The sequence below is a fragment of the Furipterus horrens genome, unplaced genomic scaffold (genome assembly GCF_987537825.1).
Source record: "Furipterus horrens unplaced genomic scaffold, mFurHor1.1.pri manual_scaffold_17, whole genome shotgun sequence".
In the NCBI taxonomy this organism is placed as follows: domain Eukaryota; kingdom Metazoa; phylum Chordata; class Mammalia; order Chiroptera; family Furipteridae; genus Furipterus; species Furipterus horrens.
In genome coordinates this window covers 64,377,319-64,404,797 of record NW_028327187.1, presented here as the reverse complement: position 1 = coordinate 64,404,797, position 27,479 = coordinate 64,377,319, and the positions used below count along the sequence as shown (strand labels likewise).

The 27,479-nt window shown below is 36.8% G+C and overlaps 1 protein-coding gene across 2 annotated transcripts in view; it reads left to right on the top strand.

Annotated features, from left to right (window-relative positions):
* Nucleotides 1-22,055, top strand: part of DIAPH2 (diaphanous related formin 2) — a 1,048,823-nt gene extending 1,026,768 nt beyond the window's left edge. For both annotated transcript variants that reach the window (XM_090264504.1, XM_090264503.1), the window contains one exon: nt 21,620-22,055. In XM_090264504.1, the coding sequence (XP_090120630.1) occupies nt 21,620-21,684 (65 nt within the window). In that variant the 3' untranslated portion in view covers nt 21,685-22,055. The remainder of the gene's footprint in view (nt 1-21,619) is intronic.
* The last annotated feature ends 5,424 nt before the right edge of the window (nt 22,056-27,479 follow it).

Genomic DNA, 27,479 nt, shown 5'->3' with positions numbered 1-27,479 from the left:
AGTTTCTTGGGCAGGAAAAGAAAAAGGAAGAGAAGCATGTTTCAGGAAAGGAAACAGTGTTTATGGAGGCAATAGAAGAGGATGATATACTCAAAGATTAGAAAGGAATTCAACATTGCTAAAGTATAGGCAGGAGAAGCTGTCATAAGAGGCTTTGGATAATAAGGAGTTTGATTTTTTTCATTGCATGTATGATGAGAAGCGATTTCCAGCTTCTCCTAGCAACATTGAAGGTTGATCGGGTAAGGGTGAGGCTAGACACAGAAGAGATTTGATAGGGGTGTATTATAAGAGCACAGGCGATGGAAGAAGGCCCTGCACTAAAGCCATGGCAGTGGAGATGATAATGAAGGAAAAAATAGATCCCAGAATGATTCAGAAGTCAGAATTGATTGAACATGTTGAGCAATTTGATATGAAGGTGAAAAAAAAAAGGAAGGAGTCTAAGGTGATAGTTTGTTCTTTGTCTTTTGTTTTATGACTTGGTGTATGAAAGCTGTGTTTGTTTGCTAGGTCTGCTATAACAAAGTACCATACACTGAGTGGCTTAAACAATTAAATATATTGTCTCATAGTTCTGAGAATAGAAGACCAATATCAAGGTGTCAGCGGGGCCTGTGAAAGTGCTAAGGAATGATCTGTTCCAGGCTCTCTCAGCTCCTGTTGGTTTGCTGGCACTATTTTGCATTCTTTGGCTTGTAGAATCATCACCCTGATCTCTACCTTCATCTTTACACATCGTTCTTCATTTGTGACTGTGTCACTAAATTTGTCCTTTTTATGACACCAGTCAAATTGGATTAGAACCCACCCTAATGACTTCATTTTAACTTGATTACCTGTGTAAATACCCTATTCCAAATAAGGCCACATTCTGAGGAAATAGAGGATTAGGGCTTCAACATAAGAGATTGAGATGGAGTTGGGGAGAGGCAATTCAACCCATATTGTAACTGTGCAAACTGGAGCTTGTTCACGTGGTGCCTTGGTGTATGAACCAACAATTAGTATTGAAATAAACAGGTCTTTATTTACAATATTCCAACATTGGGAGGGCTGGGAGCACTTCAGCTTGGAGCCCTGTTCTCCCATGAGACCCAACATTTCCCTTGCTCCCCAAAAGGCTATAAGCCAAAACCAAGCCCAGTAGTTCCCCTTCCCTTATCTATGCTTAACCTGGCTGTGCAAACAGTTCTCTGGTCCCTCTCAAAGGTATACTCATGGGTTTTAAAGTCCCCATCCTCCTGCAGCAGCTCTCCTCTTCAGGATCTGGGGTATGTTGTAATCAGCCTCAATATTATAGTACCAAAAAGCATGTGCTCTGTTATACTGGATCATGATGAATTCCAGGAAAGTCACATATCCTAAGAGAATGTCCTCTCCATATGTCCCAAGTTCCAAGAGTCCAGGTCTGCAAGGCAGAGTCCTTGGTGGCTATGGAGTCAGCTAGAGTGGGCACAACCAAAGCACTGGCATGCCTGCTTTCTTACTAGCCCAGGTGCATGGCCGAATTATCCATGTGAACTGCATAACTGCTTGCTGCTTCCCACATGGCTGCTACATCATGTTCCCCTTCTTCCCTCAAGGCTGCCCTCCCTTCAAATCCTGACCCGGAACTTCCTATGTGACCTCATCTCTAATTTCTCCCACAATGAGGTACATTTGCCATTTCCCCGTATTGCTTACATTCTTTTTTGGCTGACATTTTTAGCCAGGGAAAGAATGACTCAGTGATCCTGGGGCCTCCACCTCCCCTGGCTATGTCACCAGTCAGGATACATTCTGAAAGTCACTATACACCTTTTGCCCCAGGACAGTAACACAACTATTATCTAGCTACCAGCTTGCCCTTTTGTTATGCAAAGTATATTAAGCCATATCATCCCCCAAAACATGGACTGTGGGGAATATCTGTTTTGGGGACCTCTCGTTCTGTACCCGATTTCCATATTGTTCATCAAAATAAACATTAAAAGGAGAGAATGGAATCAAAGGAAAGAATCTCAAGCATGAGGAAGCTTTGAAACAATCAGGAGAAATATTTAGAATGTGATTGAAGTTGTAGACTAGAGCCGTGGAAATGTAGAAATGAGATCATAAGCATAAAGAAAGTAGAATAGTTAAAGTTTTGCAGATGAATGGAGAGTAGTTCAAAGAAAATATAGAGTAACATGGGAAAGGGCAAAGACTAAAACCCTGAAGATTATTAACGTATAAGGGACAAGGAAAAGAATGGTGGCTTATAAAAGAAACAGAAAAGAATCATACAACGGAGTGAGGTCAAGGAAAATAAAAACTGAAAGAAAAATTCTAATTCTTAAGGCAGAAATGTGATAATGATTCAGAATAGGCCTATTCATAAATGTGACCATCATGTTACATACCTGTATTTTCAATAGAATTTCAGTCTGTGTATTACTGGAGAAAAGACTGTATTTATGTCTCATAACATTTTATACCTACAGAAATTGTTATTCGCATGCTCTAGTTCTTCTGTAAGAAAACATTTCACTATTGGCATGAATCCTTTTTTTTAACTATCAAAATGTTGTTGAATATCCCTGACAGAGACTCTTTTAAAAGTAATGCATACAAATTCTGCCTTGGTCTTGAAATTCTGATAGTTATGGTTGTTGTACTTTGTGACTAGCACTCAGAATAGGATAAAATAGAGCCTCTTAGAGTGAAATTGTAATGTGGTTGGTCAGAACAGTCTTCTAAGGAAGTATATTTTCTTTCAACTCACCGCCTGTTTTTATATGGTTAACATTGGTGCTCTCGGAGCTAGTAAATATCATTGTATGTACTACTTTACCATATAACCATATTTATTTTCCTTTTCCCTTAATTCCCCTAAGAGCACAAAGCTACCTTCAGGACCAGTTTCAAAGATTCACAATTAGACCCATAGTAAAAGAAAGTAATGAAAAGATAGGGTAGAGTTCGTAAACTATTGTCTCATACCAATATGTGTATATGGAAATGAATGACATACTTATGTCTATGAATCCTCAGAATAGTTTTGTTCATAGAAAGAGAATGAACAGGTATATATTAAATGGCTACTTAGTTTTGAGAAGGTTAATAAAGAGATAAGAGAGATATATTCTCTGATCTCTAAAAAAATGCAATGCATAAAATGATTGTGAAACTGGCTGAAATTAAAAGTTGAACTGATGCAAGCTAAGTTTGTGCTATTGGAGCCTAGAAGAGGTAAAGATCAATGAGAACCAGAGCGGTCATGGAGGTAGGCTTTGAATTGCAATTTGAAGGATGGGTAGGCTTTAATGGAGAGAAAGATTGTCAGACAATCAAAAGCCTGGAATAGGCATAGATGTGTTCATGGAAGAGTTATGAAACCAACCTAACTAGATTCAAGGGTGAGTAGTAGATAATAGGGGAAAATCTGATTGGCTAGAATTGGGTTTGTGTAAAATTTAAAAAATAAAACAAAAACAAAGTGTGTAGTTTATTTTCTTTTACTTTTTTAGCTTCCACAAACTTTAGAGCCTAATTCATTACACATATATTCTAATCTCCCTGAACTACTTCCTTTACAGTGAATCTGTCGCTTTTGTCTTCATATGCCTAATCTTGCAGTGGATTTTAATCTATAAGCCCTCCAAAGTCCTTTAGGAAGTTAAAGTATTACAATTTTATTGTTGTTTTCTTATTTTCCACCATTTCAAATAATAGTTGAGCCAGGTTAATCTTGTTTTTAAGCATAGTTGACAGACAATACAATATTATATTAGTTTCAGGTGTATAACATAATGATTCTACAGTTACATGCTTTATGATGTGATCACCATGACAAGTCCAGTAACCATCTGTCACTATACAAAGCTATTATGATATTCTTGACTATATTCCCTGTGCTGTACATTACATACCCATGACTTATTTATTTTATTACAAAGTCTGTACCTCTCAATACCTTCACCTGTATTAGCTATCTTCCCACCCCTCCCCTCTCGCAGCCATCAGTTTGTTCTCTGTGTTTATGAGTCTTTTTTTGTTTTGTTGTATTTGTTTGTTTGTTCTGTTCTTTTAAGTTCCACATGTGAGATCATACAGTGTTTGTCTTTCTCTGACTTGTTTCACTTCACATAATATACTCTAGATCCATCCATGTTGTTTCAAATGGCAAGATTTCATTCTTTTTTATGGCTGAGTTATATAACATTCCACTGTGTATGTGGTTGGGGGTGATTCTCATATTTTCATCCGTTCATCTATTGATGGACCCCTACATTGTTTCCATATCTTGGCTATTGTAAATAACATATATATTTTCAAATTAGTGTTTTTGTTTTCTTAAAATCAATACCCAGAAGTGTAATTGTAGGATCACATGGTAGTTCTATTTTTAACTTTTGGAGGAAGCAGAAACCCTCATGCACTGTTGGTAGGGTTGCAAATTGGCGCAGCCACTGTGTAAATTAGCCTTTTTTAAATCCATTGCAACCTTTTGAGCTGGGAAGTGAGTTTTCTGCTCAGAAGGCAGGTTGGAGGATGCCTTGAATGGGGGAAAATCTAGGTATAATGATTGGTCTAGCCAGTGCCTTGTTTCTCAAATTTTAGTAGTAAAAGGTATCTGTAGATTCATTTCAATCAAAATCTAATTCCTTTGGGGTCTCTGGTAATTTATTTAAACTATTATTAATATACTGTTACTTAAAAATCAGCAAATATAAAAGGCACAAACTCCCTATGCTTTAACAATTTTAGTAAAGCTATAAAACAGATAAAAACATTTATGTGTCTACTGATGCTAGATTTAATAGCAGAAATATTAGGTTTAGATCCAGTTACTTATTTTGGCTTTATTGATACTAATGCAGAGAATCTCTGTTATATAAGTAGACTGGACACAATGGTATTAATAACTTCAAGGTCTGTCATCTAACTCAGTGCCATCAGAATCCACATTGAATGAAAATTCTGATATTGAACAACTGTCAAATTTCAGTTTTAATTGGGTATCTCCTTGATAATTTTGTAAAGTTGCCTTGTTTACATAAAAATAAGGCTAAGACTGAAATCTTCATAATATGGATATATAATGCATTTATTGCTGAATTAGGAACAGAAGAAAAGTCATTCAGTTTATATTCATTCCTCAATTTACAGCTATTGAGAAGTTGCAAGTTGGCCCACAAAGACTATATTCTCATTGTACATCTGCTCACACCATGAAGATGGTCATGACTTCTTTGTCATAGGTCCTTATATGTCCAGCTTACCTATGCTATGGTGTGAAATAGTATCACACTCTTGGGTGACTCAACTCTCTGAAAAAATTTGCTTTATTTATATTATTGTGAAGTTTTATTTCACTGTACCATGATGTTGTCCAGCTTTATAAAATATTAAATTTATTGGGTGACATTGGTTAATGAGATTATATAATTTTCAAGTGTACATTTCACCATGCATAGTATAGTCTCCCTCTGTCACCATATATTTTAGTTGACTGCTCAGTTTTCATATACTATATTTATATATAACCATATATATGTCGTCGTCGGCAGCCGTCCGTCTCGAGAGACGATGGTGTAGCTTCTCAAGAGTATCTGCACCGCCGAGAATGGTTGTGCAGTCCAACTCGGGAGTGACACGGTATCTGTCTCCTCCCATGTTGAATTGACATCTTGCGATGACGCTGGAGTGTCCTCTCCAGTGAAGCTGAAGCTACAGAGCCTGGGCAGGCTGATATGGAGGGTCTGCTGTTGCCCATGCAGCAGACCCCCCCTCTCTTCGCAGCTGAAGGGTCCAAGGGAAAGACGGAGTCAATACAGCTTGGCTTCAGGTGCGCCGCAGGAGTTGCCGGTGTTGACTACAACGTCAAACCGCCTTAGGGACTCCGGCTCCGGATTTTCTGTCGGGGTTTACTCCCTTAGCCTTTCCCCTGAAGAGGTATGCCGCAAGGCAGCGGAGGTTTTTTGGAGTCAGAGTTTTCCTTCTCTGATGTGCCCTGACTGGAAGATCGAACCAGCGACACTTAGCTCGCAGGCCGATGCTCAATCCACTGAGCCAAACCAGCCAGGGCTAACCATATATATGTATAACTGTATATATAAGTATATAATAACCATATATACACACACATATATATATAACCATATGTATAACACTATATATATATATATATATATATATATATATATCCATGAGCAATACACTAATTTATAAGGTGATGATACAAATTATGCTCATGTCAAAATTTTTTTACATAAAAATGAAAACACTTTAAATATGCCCTGGTTTAAGAAATTATGGCCTAGTGAGCTTCACTGACTCTTCTTTTAACACAGTTAGCCTCAACCTTAAGAATCAAATCATGTAACTTATGTCTTTGTTATACTGGGCTCTTTTAGAACAGAAACTTACTCAGGATTCCTCGAGAAACAAAATGAGTCTCACTTTCTTCTGTGTTTCTCTTCATTCTTCTTTCTCTTTCAACTGGCTGATTATCCTATGAATAGTGTCTTCATCATAAGGCATGTCATGTGTTAATAGCCAGCCTATAGAGTGGGACAAATGGTCATCATAGTTCATTAAGTGGCGTCTGTTGCAGTGGGTGGGGAGGCAGTGAAAGCCTATTCAGTGCTGGTTCCCTAAGTAAAAAACTGCAAACTGTTTCAGCTAAGAGTGGTGTGTTGGGAATGTCAGGCACAATGACCTGAGATAACTATTCTGCTCTATGAAAATATCACCTCTTTTAAGGTCATGGGGAATGCAAGTATAAGTTACTTTCATTGCCTCCCCTTACTACTCAGTCTTCAGGAATATGGCTTCTGCTCATCTTATTTTACTGAAATTGTTCTCATTAATGTCTCTAATGACTTTAATATTTCTAAAGCTGATAGTTTTCTGTCTTGATTATACTGCATGTTTCTACAGAATGTGATATTATTGCATTCCATTTTTCAAATATTTATTCTCCCAACTCTATAACATGTGCTCTAGTGTTTCACTCTACACCTCTGAGTATTTGCTGTCTCCTTCATAGATTTCTCTTCCTATGTTCATCTATTAAATGTCAGTGTTTCCAAGAATTGATCATCAGCCAACTGCTCTTCTCATTCTACATACGTTCCTGAACAATGGCTTCAGGTACAGTCTATGTGACAAATTTTCAAAGGCTCTCATACTCTTCCAGACCTCTCCTTAAACCTCAGTCTTGCAATATTTAATTGCCTGCTGTAAAGCTCCACTTGTATATCTTAAAGGTATTTCCAACTTGAAAAATCCCAAACTGAACTCATCATCATCTTGAATGCTACTCCTCCTCCTCATATATACTCTTATGTTGATGGAATCTCCATTCTCCCAAATATATAAGCTAGAATTTTTTGAGCTGTCTTTAACTTTCTCTATCTTCCATGTCCAATTATCTTATACCCTTTAAACCCTCCTCCACAACATGATCACCGAATGGAATTATCTCAACAATTTTGCTCCCTATTGAACATCTAAATCCTGAGAGCTTGAAAATGGCACACAAGACTATCCATGATCTGAGCCCATAGTACCCTGCTTTTAATCAACACTGATTTGCTTGTAGCAACACACACACATTTGCTTTTCCCATATGTTACCTCTCTATCCTCACAGTGTCTCCTTTACCAAGAATATACGAGGTATGTCCAGAATAAATCCAGTCATATAATATGAAAAATAGAGATATTTATTAAAGAAGATACAAGATACAAGAAAGATTGTACATAGGACAATGATGTCTCAGTCCCCTTCAAAGTAGGCACACAGTTCTCCCAATTACCATCAGCTGCCCAGTTGTATTTGCCTGAACATCATTGACGGTCTGAAATCTCTTCCCTTTCTAAGGTGATTTTAGTTTTGGGAAAAGCCAGAAGTTGCAGGGCACCAAATCTGAACTGTAGGGGTGGTGAGTCACCTGGGTGATTTGATGTTTCACAAAAAAAACTCTGCACAAGATGTTATGCATGAGCAGATGTGTTGTCATGATAAAGCTGCCAATCACTAGTTGCCCATAGCTGTGGCCTTCTGAATCATCTGAATAGTTTCTGCCTAGGAATGTTCAATCTTAACGCAAAATTTGATGCAGATTTTTGCTCTACTTTCTCAGTCATGATGAATGTGATAGCCACACAGTGCACATGCTCACTCAATGGCATCCCCCCCCCCCACTGACTACTACAGTGAAGTTGTCATTGCTCACGTATTCATGTTCCAGTCCACTCTCCTTGGCTGCCAGGTTACATCAATGTGGTGCAAACTGTTCTCATTATATTAACAATGGCTGGATTTTTTTCTGGACAGACCTCATACTTTTTCTCCAGGCTAATACATCTTTACCCTTTAAGAATCAACTAGACCACTGCCTTCTCTAGAGAGCCTTCCCAGAGATATTTCCCCTAAGGTTTGACTAAGTGTTCCTTTTTTGGTTTCCTGAAGAGTGTACCTTTAATCATAGTACTCACTGTAACTACATTCTAATTATCTTTATATGCTACCCTCATTTAAGTGAAAATATATTGATAGAAAGGGCTGAGACTTCATTTTTGAAGTCTCAGATTTACTGAGAACTGTGTAGCAAACTACAAAAGAATCACTAATATATCTCATCAGACTAACTTTTTAGCCAAAAGGCCACAATCACTACATAGTACCTGCCTGGGAAGAAGAGACTAGCTCATTTATTTCTGGTACTATGTAAGGCAAATAGCCAGTGTTCATGAAATAATTGCAGGTGAGTTTCTGGACAGAGGGAAATATACATAACATGAGACAGACCCTAGTTCTGACTGCAAGAAAGGCTCTCTCTTTCCAGTGAATAGGTCTGTTCAGAAAACCAAATTGAAGGTCAGTTGGTTGCTTGGTAACTCTGCTGTCTTGTGAAAAATAAATAAATGACTGATGTTACTAGATACATCATTCAAGCCAGGCTAGAATCTCTAGATCTTTTCCTACCCTAAGGAACAAATCTGTCCAGACAACTGGAATCCTAAAGCAGAGAAACAATAGAAAGCAGCCTGGCAACATTTCTCTACCCACTGGATGACAATAAAAATAAATAAATAAATTGCTATAAAAGATATTCATTATTTTACTAAGGGCATAAAAACACCCCAGCCCATGATGACTTGTGAAATAAATTAAAAGTCAGAACCTTGATAAATTCTGATTTCCTGACTGATTTTTACCAAGTCTTTGTTTTTATAGGCTAATCTGAAAAAGACTTCTATAAGCATCTGTTTGTATCTTATCCCATTGTCCCCAAAGTGGCTTAAAACATGCACAAAATTGCACCTGTACAAATGGTGGTAAGAAATAGTATAATATTTTTTTGCCAAGACTCCCCTCTCCAAAACCACACTGCCTGCGTTAACCAGGAAGGATACCCATATACATGTCTTGAAAATAAGTATATATTATTTACCATCAAAAGGCAGGCTTTATTTTTATTTGTCATTTGTAGGCAGAATGTTGCTGCAAAGCAATTTTTAATTCTCATTAGGTATTACCATTGAAGTAAAGCTCCCCACATAATGTCATGACACATACCTCCTTATCTTTCTGAATTTAACCTATCTGTTTGGAGACAGACAATGTCTAGGTTCACTTTTTAAGACTAGAACTAAATAAACAAGGATAAAATTAAATTAAATTAAAAATAAAATAAAGTAAAAACAACAACCCCCCTAAAAAAGACTAGAACTGTTAGAATTTAGAATCTAATAATAATGAAATACTTTTATAAATGACAACAGTATACAAAGACAGTTTTAGTTGTGTTCTAAAACCAGTAGACTTATAAGGCATTATTTTCTTTTTCCTTGTTTTTTTTTTTCAATTACAGTATATATACAATATATTTTAGTTATACAAAACAGTGACTTTGTTTATCTTTTCAAGGAACAAGCTCTGGGTCTCATTGATCTTTTCCGTTTTTCTTTTTAGACTCTATTCTGTTTATTTTCACTCTCATCTGTGGTATCTTGGAGGGGTCTGGTGCAGGCCATGGTCAGCATTGCTTGTGCTAGGCTAGGGGCTGCCTGGTAGGAGTTACAAAGTTATCCATGCTTGGTTGCCGCTTGTGCTGGACTTTGAGGTGTTTGAGAAAGGCTATTGTAAGCCATTACTTTCTGATGAGGGTACATTCTAGGGCCCTTATTTGAGTGGGGCCAGAAATGGTACCTGATTTTTGTCTATTTTTTTTCACTTTCCATTATTGTGTACTAGGTGATGGTATAATCAACTTAACTGAGATTAGTGCACCCCAGACTGCTCTCTTATCAAGTTGAGAAAAGTAAATGCTTTTCATCTGAAGACAAAATTTTCCATGTTACCTAGGTTGTTTTCCTAATTTGTCAAATTAATCATGCTCAATGACAAAAATTCAGACATGGAAAAATACAAAAGGGAAAAACTATGATGCTACCATTTAAATATAACCACTATTTTAATTGGTATATATCCTTCCAAATCTCTAAAAATTATATTTAAAAAGTAATATTGATATATTCTTTTGTAACTTTCCTTTTTTCACTTTATAGTGTGGATCTCATTCTGTCAAGCACATGTATATCTATATAATAATTCAGCATGACTGTATTGTATCCTAGTGCATGTGGGTCTCATCTTTTACTAATCTAATTCCACAATGGACATATAGGTTATTTACAACTTTCACTAGTATAAACCATGCTGCAAAAATCAATGTATAACCATTCATATTTACATATTTGTCTAATAATGTGAGGATTGACTTTGTTCCAGTAGACTTAAGAACCAGAAAAGATTCTTTAAGACTTATATGATAGGTAAGTTGCTAGTTAGCGGCCATTATTTTTGCTCATGTATAGGCTAAGCCTGCACTCAGATTGTGCACAGATTGCCTTAGAAATTAAAATTAGGGAACTCCTGCCATTTGCAGCAACATGAATGGAAATAGAGAGAATTATGGTTAGCAAAATAAGCCAGGCAATGAAAGAAAAATACCATATGATACCACCTGATACAGGAGACTAATGAACAACACAAACAAATGAACAAAATTGAACAAGGAACAGAGTAACAGTTATAAGGAGGGAGGGGGGAGGGAGAGAAAGGGGGTAAGTAGGGGAAGGGTTTAGTAAAGGAACTAGTATAAATAACCCATGGACATGGACAACAGGGTGAGGAATGACTATGGGAGAAAGGGTGGGCTGGGTGGGAGTGAGAAATGGGGGGAAAAGTCAGACAACTGTAATAGAAAAGCAATAAAAATAAATTTAAAAAAAAGAAACTAAAATTACCAAAGAACTTCTGTCAGTTATTAATATGACATTGAGATGCTGTGTTTAACTCTATCCTAATATCGTCAGCAGCCGTCCGTCTCGAGAGACGATGGTGTAGCTTCTTAAGAGTCTATCTGCACCACCGAGAATGGCTGTGCAGTCCAACTCGGGAGTGACACGGTATCTGTCTCCTCCCGTGTTGAATCGACATCTTGTGATGACGCTGGAGTGTCCTCTCCAGTGAAGCTGAAGCTACAGAGCCTGGGCAGGCTGATATGGAGGGTCTGCTGTTGCCCATGCAGCAGACCCCCCCTCTCTTCGCAGCTGAAGGGTCCAAGGGAAAGACGGAGTCAATACAGCTTGGCTTCAGGTGCGCCGCAGGAGTTGCCGGTGTTGACTACAACGTCAAACCGCCTTAGGGACTCCGGCTCCAGATTTTCTGTTGGGGTTTACTCCCTTAGCCTTTCCCCTGAAGAGGTATGCTGCAAGGCAGCGGAGGTTTTTTGGAGTCAGAGTTTTCCTTCTCTGATGTGCCCTGACTGGAAGATCGAACCAGCAACACTTAGCTCGCAGGCCGATGCTCAATCCACTGAGCCAAACCAGCCAGTCTATCCTAATAACTCATATTTAAAACAACTGCTGACTGGCTTCCACATTAAGAGACTGTTTATAGTTTAAAACAATGGCACTGGTAGCTGCTAAAGTGTCTGCGATATTAAGCATACAGTTTGCCTCTGTCCATGTAACTGGTTAAGTAATTAAATACAGGGTAGCCTGGGGAACACTACTAATGAGAAGCACCTGTTTATAGGATTACACATTGTAACTTGTAGATTAATATCTTCTATCCTCAAAATCAGAACCAGTGGTACATTCCTGTGATATGGTCCTTTGGGGGAAAGAGGCATCATGTAGGGAAAAGCCTGCCATTTCTGCATGACTGTAGAACCAGTGAGTTTATAAAACCTAGAGTACCTGGGGTTACAGAAGTTATAGAATTGGGCTGACTACTCTCAAACTTTCATCATAAGCAAAAACTAGGTAGCCCAGACCCTAGAGATAGGCTGCACATGTTAATACCAAAAAGAGTAGATATATAATCTTAGAGTGATTCAGAAACAAAAGCAGATGACAGGTGAGTATATTCTAGGTCAGCATATCAGTAACAAAGCTCAAGCAGATCACAAACTGCTGCCACAAAAAAATGACACAGGATTATTCATCATATGATCAAAGTTAGAGAAATGGCTGATGCATAATATTTTTAGTGATAGGGATCTATGTCACTTATAGAGTAGAAAGGCACAGAGATGACAGGCAGTAGAACTGAATTGACCCTGTATTCACATTGTCATTTAGCAGCTGGTTTATCTGCACCAACCCAAATGATTGTTCAAGCTCTCATTTTGTCAAGCACTATCAGCCCAGGTCACTGCAGTCTCTGTATGCCTTGACCAGCTGTTCTCCTGCCACTCTTGATAGTATCCAGGCTTTAACAGCAGAACCTAACCAGATGGTTCCACAGGGCCTGATTTATGCCAGGTGGTTTTGTTTGTTTTGTTTTATTTTTGAAGCAGATAGCTATTTTCTCTGTAAATTACTCAGGACTGTTTTTAAAAACATTTTTTTTAATTAAAATCACATGTTTATGGAAATAGCTATCCTTATGAATCTGGCCAGTCCGGTGCATTTCCTTTTGTTATGGTCTTTATCCTAGGGGGAAAAAATGGTTAAATATGCATAGATATTCTGATTCACCCTTTTTACATCTGTTGCTTTTCATGACCCAAATATGAAAACAAATGGTGATTAAATAGTCAGCAATATAAGGAACTCACTTTTTCTAACCAAAAATTAACAGCTATATTTATATTTTCCTTGTTGAAGTTCCACCTATCTTTTAAGGCCTAGTTGGGATGACATTCTTCCTGACCCCCAACTCCTGAACTCAAGAGTTGATTTTTCTCTATTCTGAACCTCCATTATACTTAGACTGTAATAGATGCTATGAGACATATAGTTTTGTGTTATCTCCCTAATAACTTATGAGGGTGCCTGTTATGGTACTCTGTAGATATTTTATGCATTAAAATTTGTGAGTGGATTAAGGGTGTAACGGAAGGAGGGAGAGAGGAAGGAAGTGTAGGTTTCCTTTCCTTTCCTTAAATTAATAGCAGGTTATATTCCCTGTGTATAAGCAATATAGCAGAAGGTGAAGTGAAGGATCAGTTCCTGATTCATTGCTAATGATTTGATGATTAATTAACATAGTTTTTGAGAAACTGCTACGTGTAATCCACTGTATCACATCTGAGTATCTGTGTTACAGTTTGCATGGCTTCTCTGGTGGTTTGGTCTTTAACATAAGTTTCACATATATAATTTACTTGGAAGCTTTTCCAACTATTTTCTAACATTCTTCATATTTTTATTTGATGCCTTTTCCATATTTTCCAGGTGTGCAGGCATCATCATCAGACTTTTAACCTCTAGAGAGAAAATTTGTATTAGGGCCCAATTGAATTTCCTTGTATAGAAGCAAAAACAATGCATGGCTAACATACAAAACCAAGGACATTTTTTTAAAAAAATCTATTCACTAGCTTTGACATTGTATACAAAGATAATCAATAGCAAGGTCTATAGCAGTGGAAATACTGAACAATATACAGGTTTTAGTTTGTTTTTTCTGAGCCATGCCTTTCTAAAATCCTTTGAAATATTCAAGTTACCAGTTATGGAGATGATAGTCATTTAAAATCCCAGGAGATTGGTTGTACATGTTATGAAAATATCATGTTTATGATAGATAAAAGTAAGTATTACATATTCTCTATATTTGTAGCTTAATGTGGATTAAGTTTTTAGTGCCTTGAAGTAATATTATTATTGTGCCACATGTGGTTGTACTTTACTTTTATCATGTATTTCAATCTTTCTAAAGTGACTATAATTGAGTTTGTTTAATAATGAACCTTTATATTACAAGATGCGATAGTTTGCAAAATATGAGGTTCATAATAGAGATAGAGAATAAAGTTACTACCTGGTAGAGAGGATAAGAAGAAAGTGAAATGTAGAAAAGTGATTTAATCTCACTGCTGCAGTTTTATAAAATATAATTTGTTTTTCCCCTAGCACAGCGGAGTTTCATGCTGATAACAAGCTACTGAATTAATAAATTCATTGCAACTATTGAGAATTTTCTTCTAATAACATAACAAATGCTGCGCATTAAGAAGAGAAAAGGAAAGGCATTCTTTGTACAGATGTTACCTCTAGCAGATCTACATCCCTAAGAATAGGAAAAATACCAACATCATACCCTGAGCAATATCAATGTGAAAATCATTTATGCATCTCAACTAGAGTATTGTATATTCCACACAAAAGCATGTCATTTCCTGGAATATATTTGCTTATTTTCCAAATGGAAAGATATTTAGGGGTCTATTTTGTTATCATTACATGTGCTTAACTCCAATTACAGTTAATGGGAGTTGTGTGTCTATAGTCACAGCAGCCTCCGAATTACTTTAAAATTATTGCTTTTCATTACCACCCTCGTTAAAATATTTTCTTCTCTTCTGCCAACCTGAACTACCATGGTAATCTGGGTTTCCATTTTCTTTGCATGGATTTATTTGCATGCAATAAAGGTTATATATTACACAATATGGCCTGTTTCTAGTTTGAAGAATATTATGTCATTGAGATTAGAAAAGGACTAGAACTATTTGTTGGGTGGAGGTAATTGATTGGCTTCTAGACATGCATTTTTGCACAGTATACTTGTATGCAGTTCTGTTGGAATAAAATAATGTTTCATATAGTTTAATATTTATGGTTTCTAGTGGAAGCCAGTTTTGTAAAAACATATAAAACATATGAGAAAATTAGATTTGCAAACTAGAAATACTAGACTTTATTATTGACAGCCAACGAACTGTACATTTAATTCCAATTATTCATATTTTTGACAAGGCAAAAATCATGAGAATAACAGTATTATAAAATATCTATGTAGATTTGTTGATAATTGTTCTGTGTTGTTTTTAGTGACCACCTCTGCTGTATTTCCAGAAGAAAAGTGATCAACTAGTAGAAAAAGTGATCAGAAGACAGGGAAAGAAGCTTTTTAAAATCTTTAAGAAAATGAGGAACCTCACCCTTTCTGAGAAGAACTCTTAAATATATCATTAAGGTCCTGGCCAGGTTGCTTAGTTGATTGGAGTGTCATCACATAAAGTAGAATTTTGAGGGTTCAATCCCTGTCAGGGCACATACATGCCTGGGTTATGGATTTGATCCCTGGTCAAGGCACATGCAGGAGGCAACTGATCGATGTTTCTCTTTCACATCTGTGTATGTCTCTCTCTCTCTCTTTCTCTCTCTCTCTCTCCCCACCCCCTCTCTCCACACACCCCTTTATCTCTCTCTAAAATCAAACATCCTTGGGTGAGGATTAAAAAAAAAACATCATTAGGGATTTTAGAGTCACTTGACTCATTGGCACTCAACAAATAGAAATCTGCCTAGCCTTACTAGGAGAGTCTAGTTAGTATACATTACGTTTGTTTTCAAACTGTGTATTTTTTCAGGATGTTCTGTGATGATAACATGATGTAGAGATCCAAAATGTGCCCTAAAAATACATTTTTGAAATGAAAATATAAATTATGGAGAAGTATCTCCACCAGATATTAAAACATATGAAGATGAAATAATGCAGTCAGAAGGTATTAGCACCAAAATAATCAGAAAAACACTTAGGTCAGTGAAACAGAAATGTACCTTAGTATATATAGTTTGTGATAAAAGAGGCATCATGAGTCAGTATAGAAATTCATATTATTCAACAAATAGTGCTGGGACAACCTATTTTCTCTTTGTAAGAAAAAAAAGCAAGCAAGCAATGTGGAAATGTGTTTGACATGGTACAACAAAATAACTTCTAAAGCATTTAAATAATCAAATGTAAAAAAAAAATCAAACCTTAATGAAGAAAGAAAGATATAGTTGAATGTCTCTGGCTACAGAAAGACTTAATTTTGCATACTTAACAATACCACTTCTGTTACAGGGGAAACCTGATTTTTCTTGCCCATGCAGTAAAGAATTGCAGATCAGCAAGTATATTAGCATGCAAGTAGGGTTTGTTGCTGATATGTTCTTATCGAAGAGAACAGGCCTAGCCAAGGTGGGCATGAAATGCATAGGTTTAGGGCATGACAAGGTAAGGGCAGCAAGAGGCAAGGGCAAGTGTGGCAAGAGCCTCAGGTCCTTTGTTCTGAGGACTTACAAACTTGGAGGGGTGGGGGTAAAGAAGTTACATATTGGTTGACAGGTAAAGGTGGTGCCAGCTTTCCTGGGGGAATGTGACTACCCAAACTTAGGTATGTGTGGGGGTCTGTTAGCCCGAATCCTTATCTTGCTCCAGACTATTTATTCATCTTATAAAACAGATATGTGACAAGAGACAGTTAATTGAAGCTGGAGCAGTTACTCAAATTTTTTTATTTGCTTTTTCTGTAAGCATTAGGAACTCTCTCATAAAGGAGATAGTGATCAGAGGCAGGCAATTAACCCGAGTTCTTTTATGGGCTTCTTTTTTGGGCACTGTGGACCCCTCCCTCTTCCCCCTTCTAGGCCTTGGGATGAATACACAGTTTCAAGGATTTCTTTCCCAGCTAGTGGAAATGATACACAGAATTTCAAGGACTTCCCTACTCCCATGCTAGCACAATGTTTCCTGCGATGTTGAAACACTGGCAATATTATGGGATCAGGCTCAGGACTGCTAAGTTAGCGAGTGAGACATTTCTCCTTCCTCCTCCCCGCCTTGGTTTGCTATCTAGCCTACCTAACACTTCCACACATGGTATATATAAAGAGACAATGATAAGTGTGTTCTTTGTGAGGCTTTTTATAATAGAAAAAGAAATGGGAGCAACTTAAATGTCCAACAGTAGAGATATGGTTAACCAAATTGTGGTTTATTTATGTAATATAAAGGAAAGTAGACGTTAAAAATCATGTTTTCAATAGCATGTTTCAGAATTTTAATGACATGGAAAGTTTTTACAGTAAAATGTTAAGTGAAAAATTAGCACCCCAAATTGTTTATGATGTTTGATCTCAAAAAAATTTTTTTTTCTTTTAAAAAGTCACTATTCTGATAAGAGTGAAGAGAATGAGTCTGGACAACTAATAGAGCAATTGGCTTTCCTCCACGAAGAGATTAGGCCTAAGCCAAATTCAGCTGCTACCTTCTAGTCATTTCTAGTGAATGAGACACTATATCAATTCAGGATCTCTAAAATCACAGGAAATAAAACAAGCACAGATAGAATAGCTATGGAGTCAGGAACACAATGGAAAAAAACTTAAGTTCATATGAGAAGATTTTGGTATAACAGTCTGAATTATCTTTATCGGTGTTGGAATGCAAACAGCTACTCAGTAGACATTTCCTGAAGCAACCTAAAATTGTCTTGGTTTTCTTAGCCTAAACTTGGTAAATGCAGTCCTCCGTTTGCTCAGTACACTGGAAACAATGCCTTATCCACTGGTGGTCAATCTCCCACACCCTCACTTTTGAAGAGCTTTGGAGAAAACAGAGCTCACAATAAATTACAGAGGGTTTCTTTTACTTTGTTTTCTAGCCAACTAATTTGCATTAATGAACAAAACAAACAAATGAGTAAAAAAGAACCAGTGACATGGAAATAAGGAACAAACTGACAATGACCAGAGGGGAGGGGGGAGAGCATAATGGGGAAAAGAAGGGGAAGGGTCTAGTCAAGGAACTAGTATAAAGCACCCATGAGCCCTGGCTGCTGTGGCTCAGTGAACTGAGCATCAGCCTGTGAGTCAAGTGTCACTGGTTCGATTCCCAGTCAGGTCCCCAGTTGGGGGCAAGAGTGAGAGGCAACCACACATTGATATTTCTCTCCCTCTCTCCTTTCCCCTCTCTCTAAAAATAAAATAAACAAATAAATAAATTATTAAGAAATAAAATAAAATAAAGGACCCATGGATATGGACAATGGGGTGGGGATTGACTGGGAGTGGCAGGGGGGATGGGCAGTGGGAGAGAAATGGGGGAAAATTCGGACAACTGTAATTGAACAACAATAAAATAAAATAAAGGAAAAAATTAAAATTGGATATTTGTAGCACAATGTGCAGTATCTACCAGGCACACTTGTTTTGTTACTCTGCTGGGAGTGTATAGTGCATTACGTTAGGTTGCCACTGATACACAGCTACATGCCTATGAAGCACCAGGAAGGAAACAATTCTTTCATAGACAACAGATGGACACCTAACCTGGGGGGAAATGAATAATGGACATAGCCTTTTTATCACAGTTTTTCAGTTTTAACCTAACTTAGTCTTGCAATATACAAGACGTAGCTTTGTATCTTTGGCATACACTCACTTGGTTAGAGGACTAATTGCCTGTTCCCAGGTTACACACCACAGGCTTGAGTCCTTCAATCTATCTCACATCACATTTGGTATCAGTGTTATCTATGATATGCTTATTCCTCAGTTATTGCGTTTGGCAAACTTTTCAGTAAGAAAGAAATTAGTGGTGTAGATTTAGCTATGGATCTGAAATTTTGTGACATTGAGGTGTTTTATGGATGATGTGCTTTGTACATAGTTGCTGAATAAAGGTTGCACAAATGAATTCTGAAACAATACTGTAATGGGTTTAATTCATTCCCTGAATTCATTCCTCAGTTGGGAAGATTTTGAGATGGATGTCAAATCAATTTATGTTCAGAAAAAGTATAAAGCTTCTTACTCTCAAGACAGTCTTGACATTGGTTTGAGCTGGTTAACCTCATATTCAGAATATGCAGAATATGCAGAAGCATGTTAAAGCTGGACCATGTATTTATAGTTTCTTTTGGTGACAGATTGGATTATTGTTTTAATTTTAGCCAACCTTCCTCCATAGAATGCACATTTCCATTTAACTACATTTCTCTCTTCAACTTCATGCAACAGCAGAATCCTTCCACCTTCACATGAGGCATATTTTACAAAGACAAGCCTTTGATGACCAAAGAGAATCTGTTAGCATATACACACCCAACTGTGAAGCTAAATTTTGGGATTAATATCTCAGGCTTTACTGCTGCGTTAACCCTTGTGCTTACAAACAATAGAATGCCTTAATGAATTCCTAGACCCTGAGGTCATACTAGAATCTCTAAGCTTTCTTATTCACTATAACATGTCACCTCATATATTAATAAAATGGAAGCAGAGGAAGATTATGACAAATCATGTTCCCCTGTCCTCTAACAAAATGTTTTTTGCACAATATCTCCAAAGAGTAGACAAAAATCACACAGATGCATCCCCCATCTCCCTCTCTTTGATTTCCAAAAAGACAACAGGCATATTAGAAAGGATAACCACTAACAAAGCCCTCCACATCCTCTCACTGAACCAGTGTCTGTCTTGCCTTTCAAAAGTTTCAATGTCTTTTCCTTGGTTCATTTTGACCTGAACATTTATTTTCTCACACCAAATGCTACCAATATGTTGCAGGTTGACATAAACCCTCACATCACATCATCTAATGGGCAGTGAGGGATTCTGTGGGGGTTCCAGTGGCATTCCTGGAGTGAGTGAATGCAGTTTGACTTTAATGTGTAAGCCCACCAAGGTGCAAGCCTCTTTTTGAGCTGGGGCAAACCTCTGTGATTGGTATCACCATTGTCATATCTGATAGCTTTAATGCTGAATGCTTACATGGTAGCAATGCAATGGTAACTGTTATATTATATTCTCACTTTTAAATGTTTTCTCAGAAATCCCAAATGAATCTGTATGTAAACCAGTGACATCTAAGTAATAAGCCCTTTATCTATGAATGTTATCTTCACATTTTTAGCTTAATTGTAATCCATATCACAAACTAAATATTGGATTTTTAAAATAGTATCTTTAAAAGGATACCCAGATAATCCATCATTCAGCTATATCTCTGGAAATAGAAAATGCCTCTTTCTTTCTCTCCTCTCAGTGATGTTATTGCATATAAGGCACTTTAAGTTTATAGCTTGTTGGGTCAGTGCACTTATACCAGGGTGTTAATGAGCGCAAGGTCATGGAGACCAGTTAGCTTTCTTTTTCTGTGTACTAACCACAGACTACTGGGAGTCAGTCAAGAGAGACCAGAACAGATGAAAAAGATATAGAAAAATCTCAGCACTTCTCACAGTTCATCCTTCTCATAGGACAGACAGGTGTCTTCCTTTCATATCAATTTATGGAGGGAATTAATAGTAGCTTGGGAGGCTCCAACATTTACCTCTAAACAAAGAGACCTGGCATTTAGGCATTAACTTTGCATTGTAATCTCCCATCATACCACTGATTTGCAGTGTACCCTTCATCAGTGAAGCAGAGACACTAGGATAGAATAAAATGGGCTTACCTCCCAAGAATGTTGTGTGGATTACAAAGTAAGGAGTGTGAAGTGTTAGCATTTATGTAAGTGCTGGTGGATGCCATTATTTCTAGGGACCTAGTCTCATTCTAAATAGAGATTAAGTATGTTATGTTTTTGTCAGAAACGGATTTTCACCCACATCAATTGCAGTTAAGCTAAGCATAAAGCAGAGGTGATAATAACATAGTAGTGATCATCTCAGTGCAGAGCTGTAAACCTTCTTCCTGTTAAAGCTAAAACTATTTTCAGCAACTTTCAATACTGTAAAACTTTGCTTTCCAGGTTTCGTGGCAACAGTTATCTCTTCAGTGATTATTTTTCCTGTGATGATCGAGAGGAATGGGACCTATTCACTACTCATTCCCATTATGACTATATAATGTATTGAATTTGTTTACATCATGCAATCAGGCAAAGACACAGTAGCTAGCTTGATTGCCACATACTTCAATCATTGTAAAAAAATATAAAAACAAAAACAAACTCTTTTCTGTTCTGCCCATGCTGGTGTCCTCTAGAGGTAGCCAATATACAGATTGAAAGCTCATGGGGAATTGAAGTACTTATCAAGAAATTTTGTTGTTGCCTGCTATTTACAAGGGGATTGTGCTTGATAAAATTTACCATTTCTTATATCACTCAGACTTCACTTACCAAGAAAAGCTATTTAGCGCTGATTGCAGAACTCTTGAAATCGGCCTGGCAGCTGCAGTGTGAGCTTCTCTGATCTGGGTTCCTTCTTACTTATTTACATATTCATTGGAAGTGATTTTTTTTTTAAGACTATTTGAAACCCTCTCTGGACCTGACATCCTGTTATAGCTAAGACCTAAAGCTCACCATGTTTTTGGTTCTTTTTCTCTTTGTCTTACAGATAACAGACGTGTACCCTTGGAAAGGTCACGTTCTCGCCACAATGGAGCTATCTCATCTAAGTGATTCCTGAAGCCAAAGAATATAAATATATTTAAATAAATAAAATTATTCATTTTGAGAAGAACAAAACATGCACTCAAGGGATGGAGAGGAAATATGTGCATTTCTGCAAAGATCAAGCTAAACCAGATAAAATAGCCTGCATTTACAAAACTATTGCAAGACTTCTGACAGGATTGGACAAATATGAACAGAATTATTGAGATTATAAAATGTGTGTTTCATTTTAGCGTAAAGATGTCTATTAACTTGTTATTGTGTGTGACCTGGCAATGATGGTGAAAAGTGTAAGAAACTGAAGAGTTCTAGAGCTTTCAAAACATTCAGTTTGTCAAAAATTTACAATGTTACACATATTTTCAGGTCACCCACCCCCCCAAAAAAAAGGAAGAAAAGAGAAGAAGAGGAATAGAAAGAAATAATTACTCAATCTGATTCTTGCTACACAGAAAAGAAAAAGGTTAATTAAAATGTGCATGTTAATGATTTGGAGAGGCACTAATGTTGCATACTCAGTAAGAGAAGCCATTTTGGAAACTCAAAAAAGTACTGCTTCACCCCCATCAAGTTATGTACAGTCTTATTTCAAGTGAGAGCTGATAGATTCACCTGCTTTGGCTGAAATTAAACTTATCATTAATCTAGAGTTTCAGCATGATATTGCAGGCACTTATCATTGCTAAAGATAAACCAGAGTTTAACAGAAGCAGTTAATATGATTTAAGTTTTATTTAAGGAAGTGTTTTCTAAATATGCATGTATATCTACTTTATACAAATACTTTATATGACTTTTTGAGAAAAACTTCACATTTTAATGTTTATGTTAAGGACAAACCTGAAAAATTCTATTACCTTTATTTACATTTTTAAAGGTAAATATTGATTCCTAATCTCTGGTTTATTTCTTCTCCTTATCTCTTCTTTCTCCCATGACCCTCTTGAAAGCAGGGAATAGCATTTTAGAAGACCTGAGAGGGAAAAGATTTCTCTCTGCAGGAAGCAACAGAAAACTGAAAGGTCAATTGTTTTATCTGCCTTTCTACTCCCTTTTCCAATTCTGCCTTGGTGGTCTGAAGAAGAAAAAAAAAGTATGTGTATATATGTGCATGTATTTATATCTCCTGTTAAAGTAATTTCTCATCCCAGTAAAAGTGAGCATTACAGCCATCATACTTATTTACTTATATTAACAAATTAAAATCATGCTGCCATAAACAACTGTGGGAGGAAAATAGGCTCTACAGTTTTCTTAAATCAATGAGAGAGTAAGAATTATACATAAATTGTTTATTATTTTAAAATATGCATTGAAGTAATTTTGGTATAACTTCTCTGGAGTGCAATGTTAAGATTAATTCATGCAGATGATTATTGTAAAAGATTTCTTATATGTATATATCTAATATAGAGAATCCTATTTCTCCTCTAAAGAACATTATAGACATTCAGGAAGAACAAAGGACTGACTTGGCAAGTCACCACTTGAGGTAAAGGAAACAAGTGACCAATAGCTCCCAGTTTCCTTTATACAGATGTCTAATGATTCAAACTGCTGACTTTTCCTCCAGTGCATTCTTACTTGGATATTATTCTTTAAAAAGCCTTGAAGCTGATACAGTAGAAAAATCAAAAAGAATTACAGTATCTGAGATTTTACAGTTGTATCTCATCTTAAGAAATACACATAGGTACACACAAACAAATATATGGGATATATCAATTTCACACAGTTTTTTAACAACAACAAAAATGGGTTCTACTAATTTATGTAACTAGTTAATGTATGTATTTTTGACTTCATGAAGTCATTTCTGAAATCTTCATACTATGGCTTCTTTAAGTCTTTTCATAGCTTTTTAGTCTGTAGGAAAATAGTATTTTGAAAGATTAACCCTGACTAAAATTTAGGGGCACTTACCATGCCGTATTTTCAAGCTGGTCAAGGTAGAAATGCTAACATATATCACCTTTCCAGGTATGAACTTGCTTTATTTTATACTTTGTGGAAAAAATGAAGTACTATTATTGATAAATTATATATTTGTATTTAGAGTGATCCATATGCTTCTCACAAATATTATGAAGCCTTTTCAGGGTCTTTCATGAAGTTCCAATAATTGAGTTCAGGGAATTGCTTCCCATGTTTATAATGGTCCTGCTCTAGCTATTTTCAGTCTGGAATTGGATCAAAAGTTTCACCAAAAATGTACATGGTGACATTTTTAGTATAGAAACAGAGTATACTAAAGTTTTTTGTTGGATTTATTACTACCACATGTGAGTAGCACCAGTTTATGAAGATTTTCTTCGGAATGCTTTTAAAAATTACAAAACCCTTAAAATGTTTACTAGTTATTAGTTTATTTTGGCTACTATAACAAATTATCACAAACTTGGTTGCTTAACACATCAGAAATTTATTATCTCACAGTTCTGATGAGCAGATATCTAAAACCAAGGGCCATGCTCCTCCCTCCAGAGACTCTGAAGGAAAATATTCCCTTGCCTCTTCCAGCTTCTGGTGGCTATTGGCATTCCTTGGGTTATGGCCACATCTCTCTGCCTCGTTTTTACATCCCCCTCTCCTCTGTGTACCTAATATCCCTCTGCCTCTCTCTTATAAGGACACCTTTAGGTTGGTATTTAGGACCCACTGAGATAATTCAGGATAATTTTATCTGAAGATCCTAAACTTAATTACACCTGTAAGACCTTTTTCCAAATAAGGTAACATTCCAGATTCTGGGGATTAGATTACAAATATCCCTTTTTGGAGGTGACACTTGGCCTGCTATAGTCTGTCCCCTACCCCCAAATTTAGATCTGTCCCATCTGCAAGATATCTTCACTCCATCTCAATATTCTCCCCAAGTCTCAATCCATTGCAGCATCAAGTTTAAATTCAAAGTTTCATCCAAACATCATCAGTTTAAAAGTCCCAAATATCATCCAGACCATCTAAATCAGGCATAGATAAAATTCCTGGGGCAAAATGTCTCTCCATCTGTGGATCAGTACAACAAGTAAACAAGTTATCTGCTTCCAAAAGACAGTGGTAGGACAGACATTGGATAATAGTTGTGGACATTCCTATTCCAAAGGGGAGAAAATGGAAAGTAAAAAGGAGTCATCTGTCCCAATGATTTTCAAAATTCAGACAGCAAAATTCCCTTACATTTCAAAACCTGATAATAATCCTTCTTGTCTCAGGGCTCCACTCTTTAGGCCTGTAGCTCTGCACTCTTGGTCCATGGATTGAGTATCTCCCTCTCTGCCCATGGCTTTCACTTCTACTTCTGCTTACATGCTCAGGCCTCTGCCTCTGTACCTGCAGCTGTGCCCTCTACATTGAAGAGTAACACATGTTTGCAGTTTATCACCCTATTTGCTGCCTGTAAAATTTTAGTAGTCTGACAACTTTCTCATTTTATCCTATCTCTGTCCCTTTCAATCCCACCTAAAAGTGTTTCTGCTGGTATAACATTCTCAAAAACTCTGTGGGCCTCCCATGTGCATCACATTGATTCAACAGTGATACAAGAGAGTCCTCAGAAATCTTTGCCAGGTAACCCCATCTCTATCCCTGGCTTCTGTTGGGATGATTGAGTGGATCCAGAAGTTAATGTCTAAGTACTCCAGCACTAGCCTAAAGTTGTCCAGCCACATGTTTGGCTTTATCTCCAGAGCACACTATCCTAACAGTGAATCCACTAATTTTAATATCTTTTACAATCTGAATAGGCTCAAAATTTCCTGAATCATCAACTGGTGGTTCCCTTCTGCTTAATAGTTCTTTCCTTAATTTCTCTTTTTCTCCTTGTATTTTAATATAAGCTCAAGAAGAAACTAAGCCATACCTCCAAGCTTTGCTTAGAAATCACAGCTAAATATCCAGGTTCATCACTCACAAATTTTACTTTACATGCAATTGTTGGAGACAATTCAGCAAAGTTTTATGCTGCTATATACCAAGGATCACATTTCTTCTTGTTTCCAGTGAAATGTTCCTCAGTTCCTTCTGAGCCCTTACCAGGGGAACCTTTAATATTCATATTTTTACCAACAGTTTGTTTAAAGCAATCTATGTTTTTTCTATCACATGCATCAAAATTTTTCTAGGCTTTTTCCATTATTCAATTCAAAAGCCACTTCCACATTTTTCCATATTTGATATGACAGGGCCTTATTTTCTGGTACCAAAATCTGTATTAGGTTCCTATGGCTACTGTAACAGATTACTGTAAATGTGGTAGATTAAATCAACAGCTTATTTATTTTCTTAGTGTTTTAGAGGCCGGAAATCCTAAATTGAGGTGTTAGCAGGGCTACACTCCCTCTGGAAGCGCTAGGGGAAAATCTCTTCCTTGCTTCTTCCAGTTTCTTGTGACTCAAATCGCTCTCTGCTCTGTTTTCACATTACTTTTCCCTCTGTGTATCTAATCTACCTCTGCCTCTCTCTTAGAAGACACTTGCGATGTCATTTAGTGCCCACCCAGTTAATCCATGATATTCTCCTCATCTCAAGATCTTTACCTTCATTTGTTAAGACCCTTGTTCTAACTAAGGTAACATTACAGGTAACATTTTGGGGAGCCACTCTTCATCTCACTACAATAGTCATTGCAAATAAATGTACTTTTTAGTTTTAAAAATGCATCCTTAGTGCTCAAGCCAAATTCAAGGTTATCTCTAAAACCTATTGTCTGCACAGACTACTACTGCATGTTTTGATGTTAAATGGCTAAACAGGCTATTTTAAAATTCAGTTGATATTTTTGCTTCTATGGCCAATTTGCTTGAAAAAATAATTAGTTCCAATTCTGAGCTCTAGTACATTTCTTCTGCCTCTTTTATGGAGCCTTTGACCAAATATCTTCTATGAGTCATATTGCAGGCATAAAACTACCTCTGATACAGAAGGAGGTTCTTTACAAGCTTATTTTAGATAGTGTGAATCCTTCAGCTGAAGGGAAAGGTGACAACAAAGCCTGCTTTGAATGGTACTGAGGGTGATTGTGCCCATATCAAGACACCCAGAAATATTTTAGTAGCAGTAGAACTGTGAATTCATGCTCTAATTTTGCCTTTGAATAAACACCTGTCTCTTTGTAGGACCAAGAATGACTTGCAATTTATATGTAATGCCTACTTATTCAATAAAATTAAAATACACATTAAATGTGCTGCCTATGGTAATTGATATTAATGATGTGTGAAAAGGTACAGGATATAACGGTTGTTCTAGAAAGAGAAGCGTCAACTGAACAGAAATGTGAAATTGTTTCTATAAGGACCTGGTCAGGTGAAAACCATGGAATGTATTCAAAGACACACATACCTGTAGGAATCATAAGATTTTCTTGAAGTATTCTTTAGCACTGCTTGCCAGAATAGTGAAAAGATGTTAGCACAACTTGAAAGTCCAGATAAGTCAAAGGGGTAATTTACATCTTCCAGAGAAACTGTTACCACACAAAGGGTTCTGTTTTGTTTTGTTTTGTTTTGCTATTTTTTTGTATTGATTATAGAATGAAAGTAAATGGACTTCAAATGCTCAGAGGAGGAAAATCTGGAATGAGTAATAAATGATTGTAGATAATTACTATCTGAAGGGCTTTCAAAAGAATTTTTCATCATAGGTGGACCAACTTGAAGATGAAGGGCTGTACAAGGTAATAACCAGGTCTATAAATGGTACAATCTAAAGTACCTGGCAAGACCATTTTTTCCCTTGGAATGTTTTGCTCCAGGAATCCAATATGTTGGCTTTTTCTTCCTCAGAGACCCAAGTAGTCA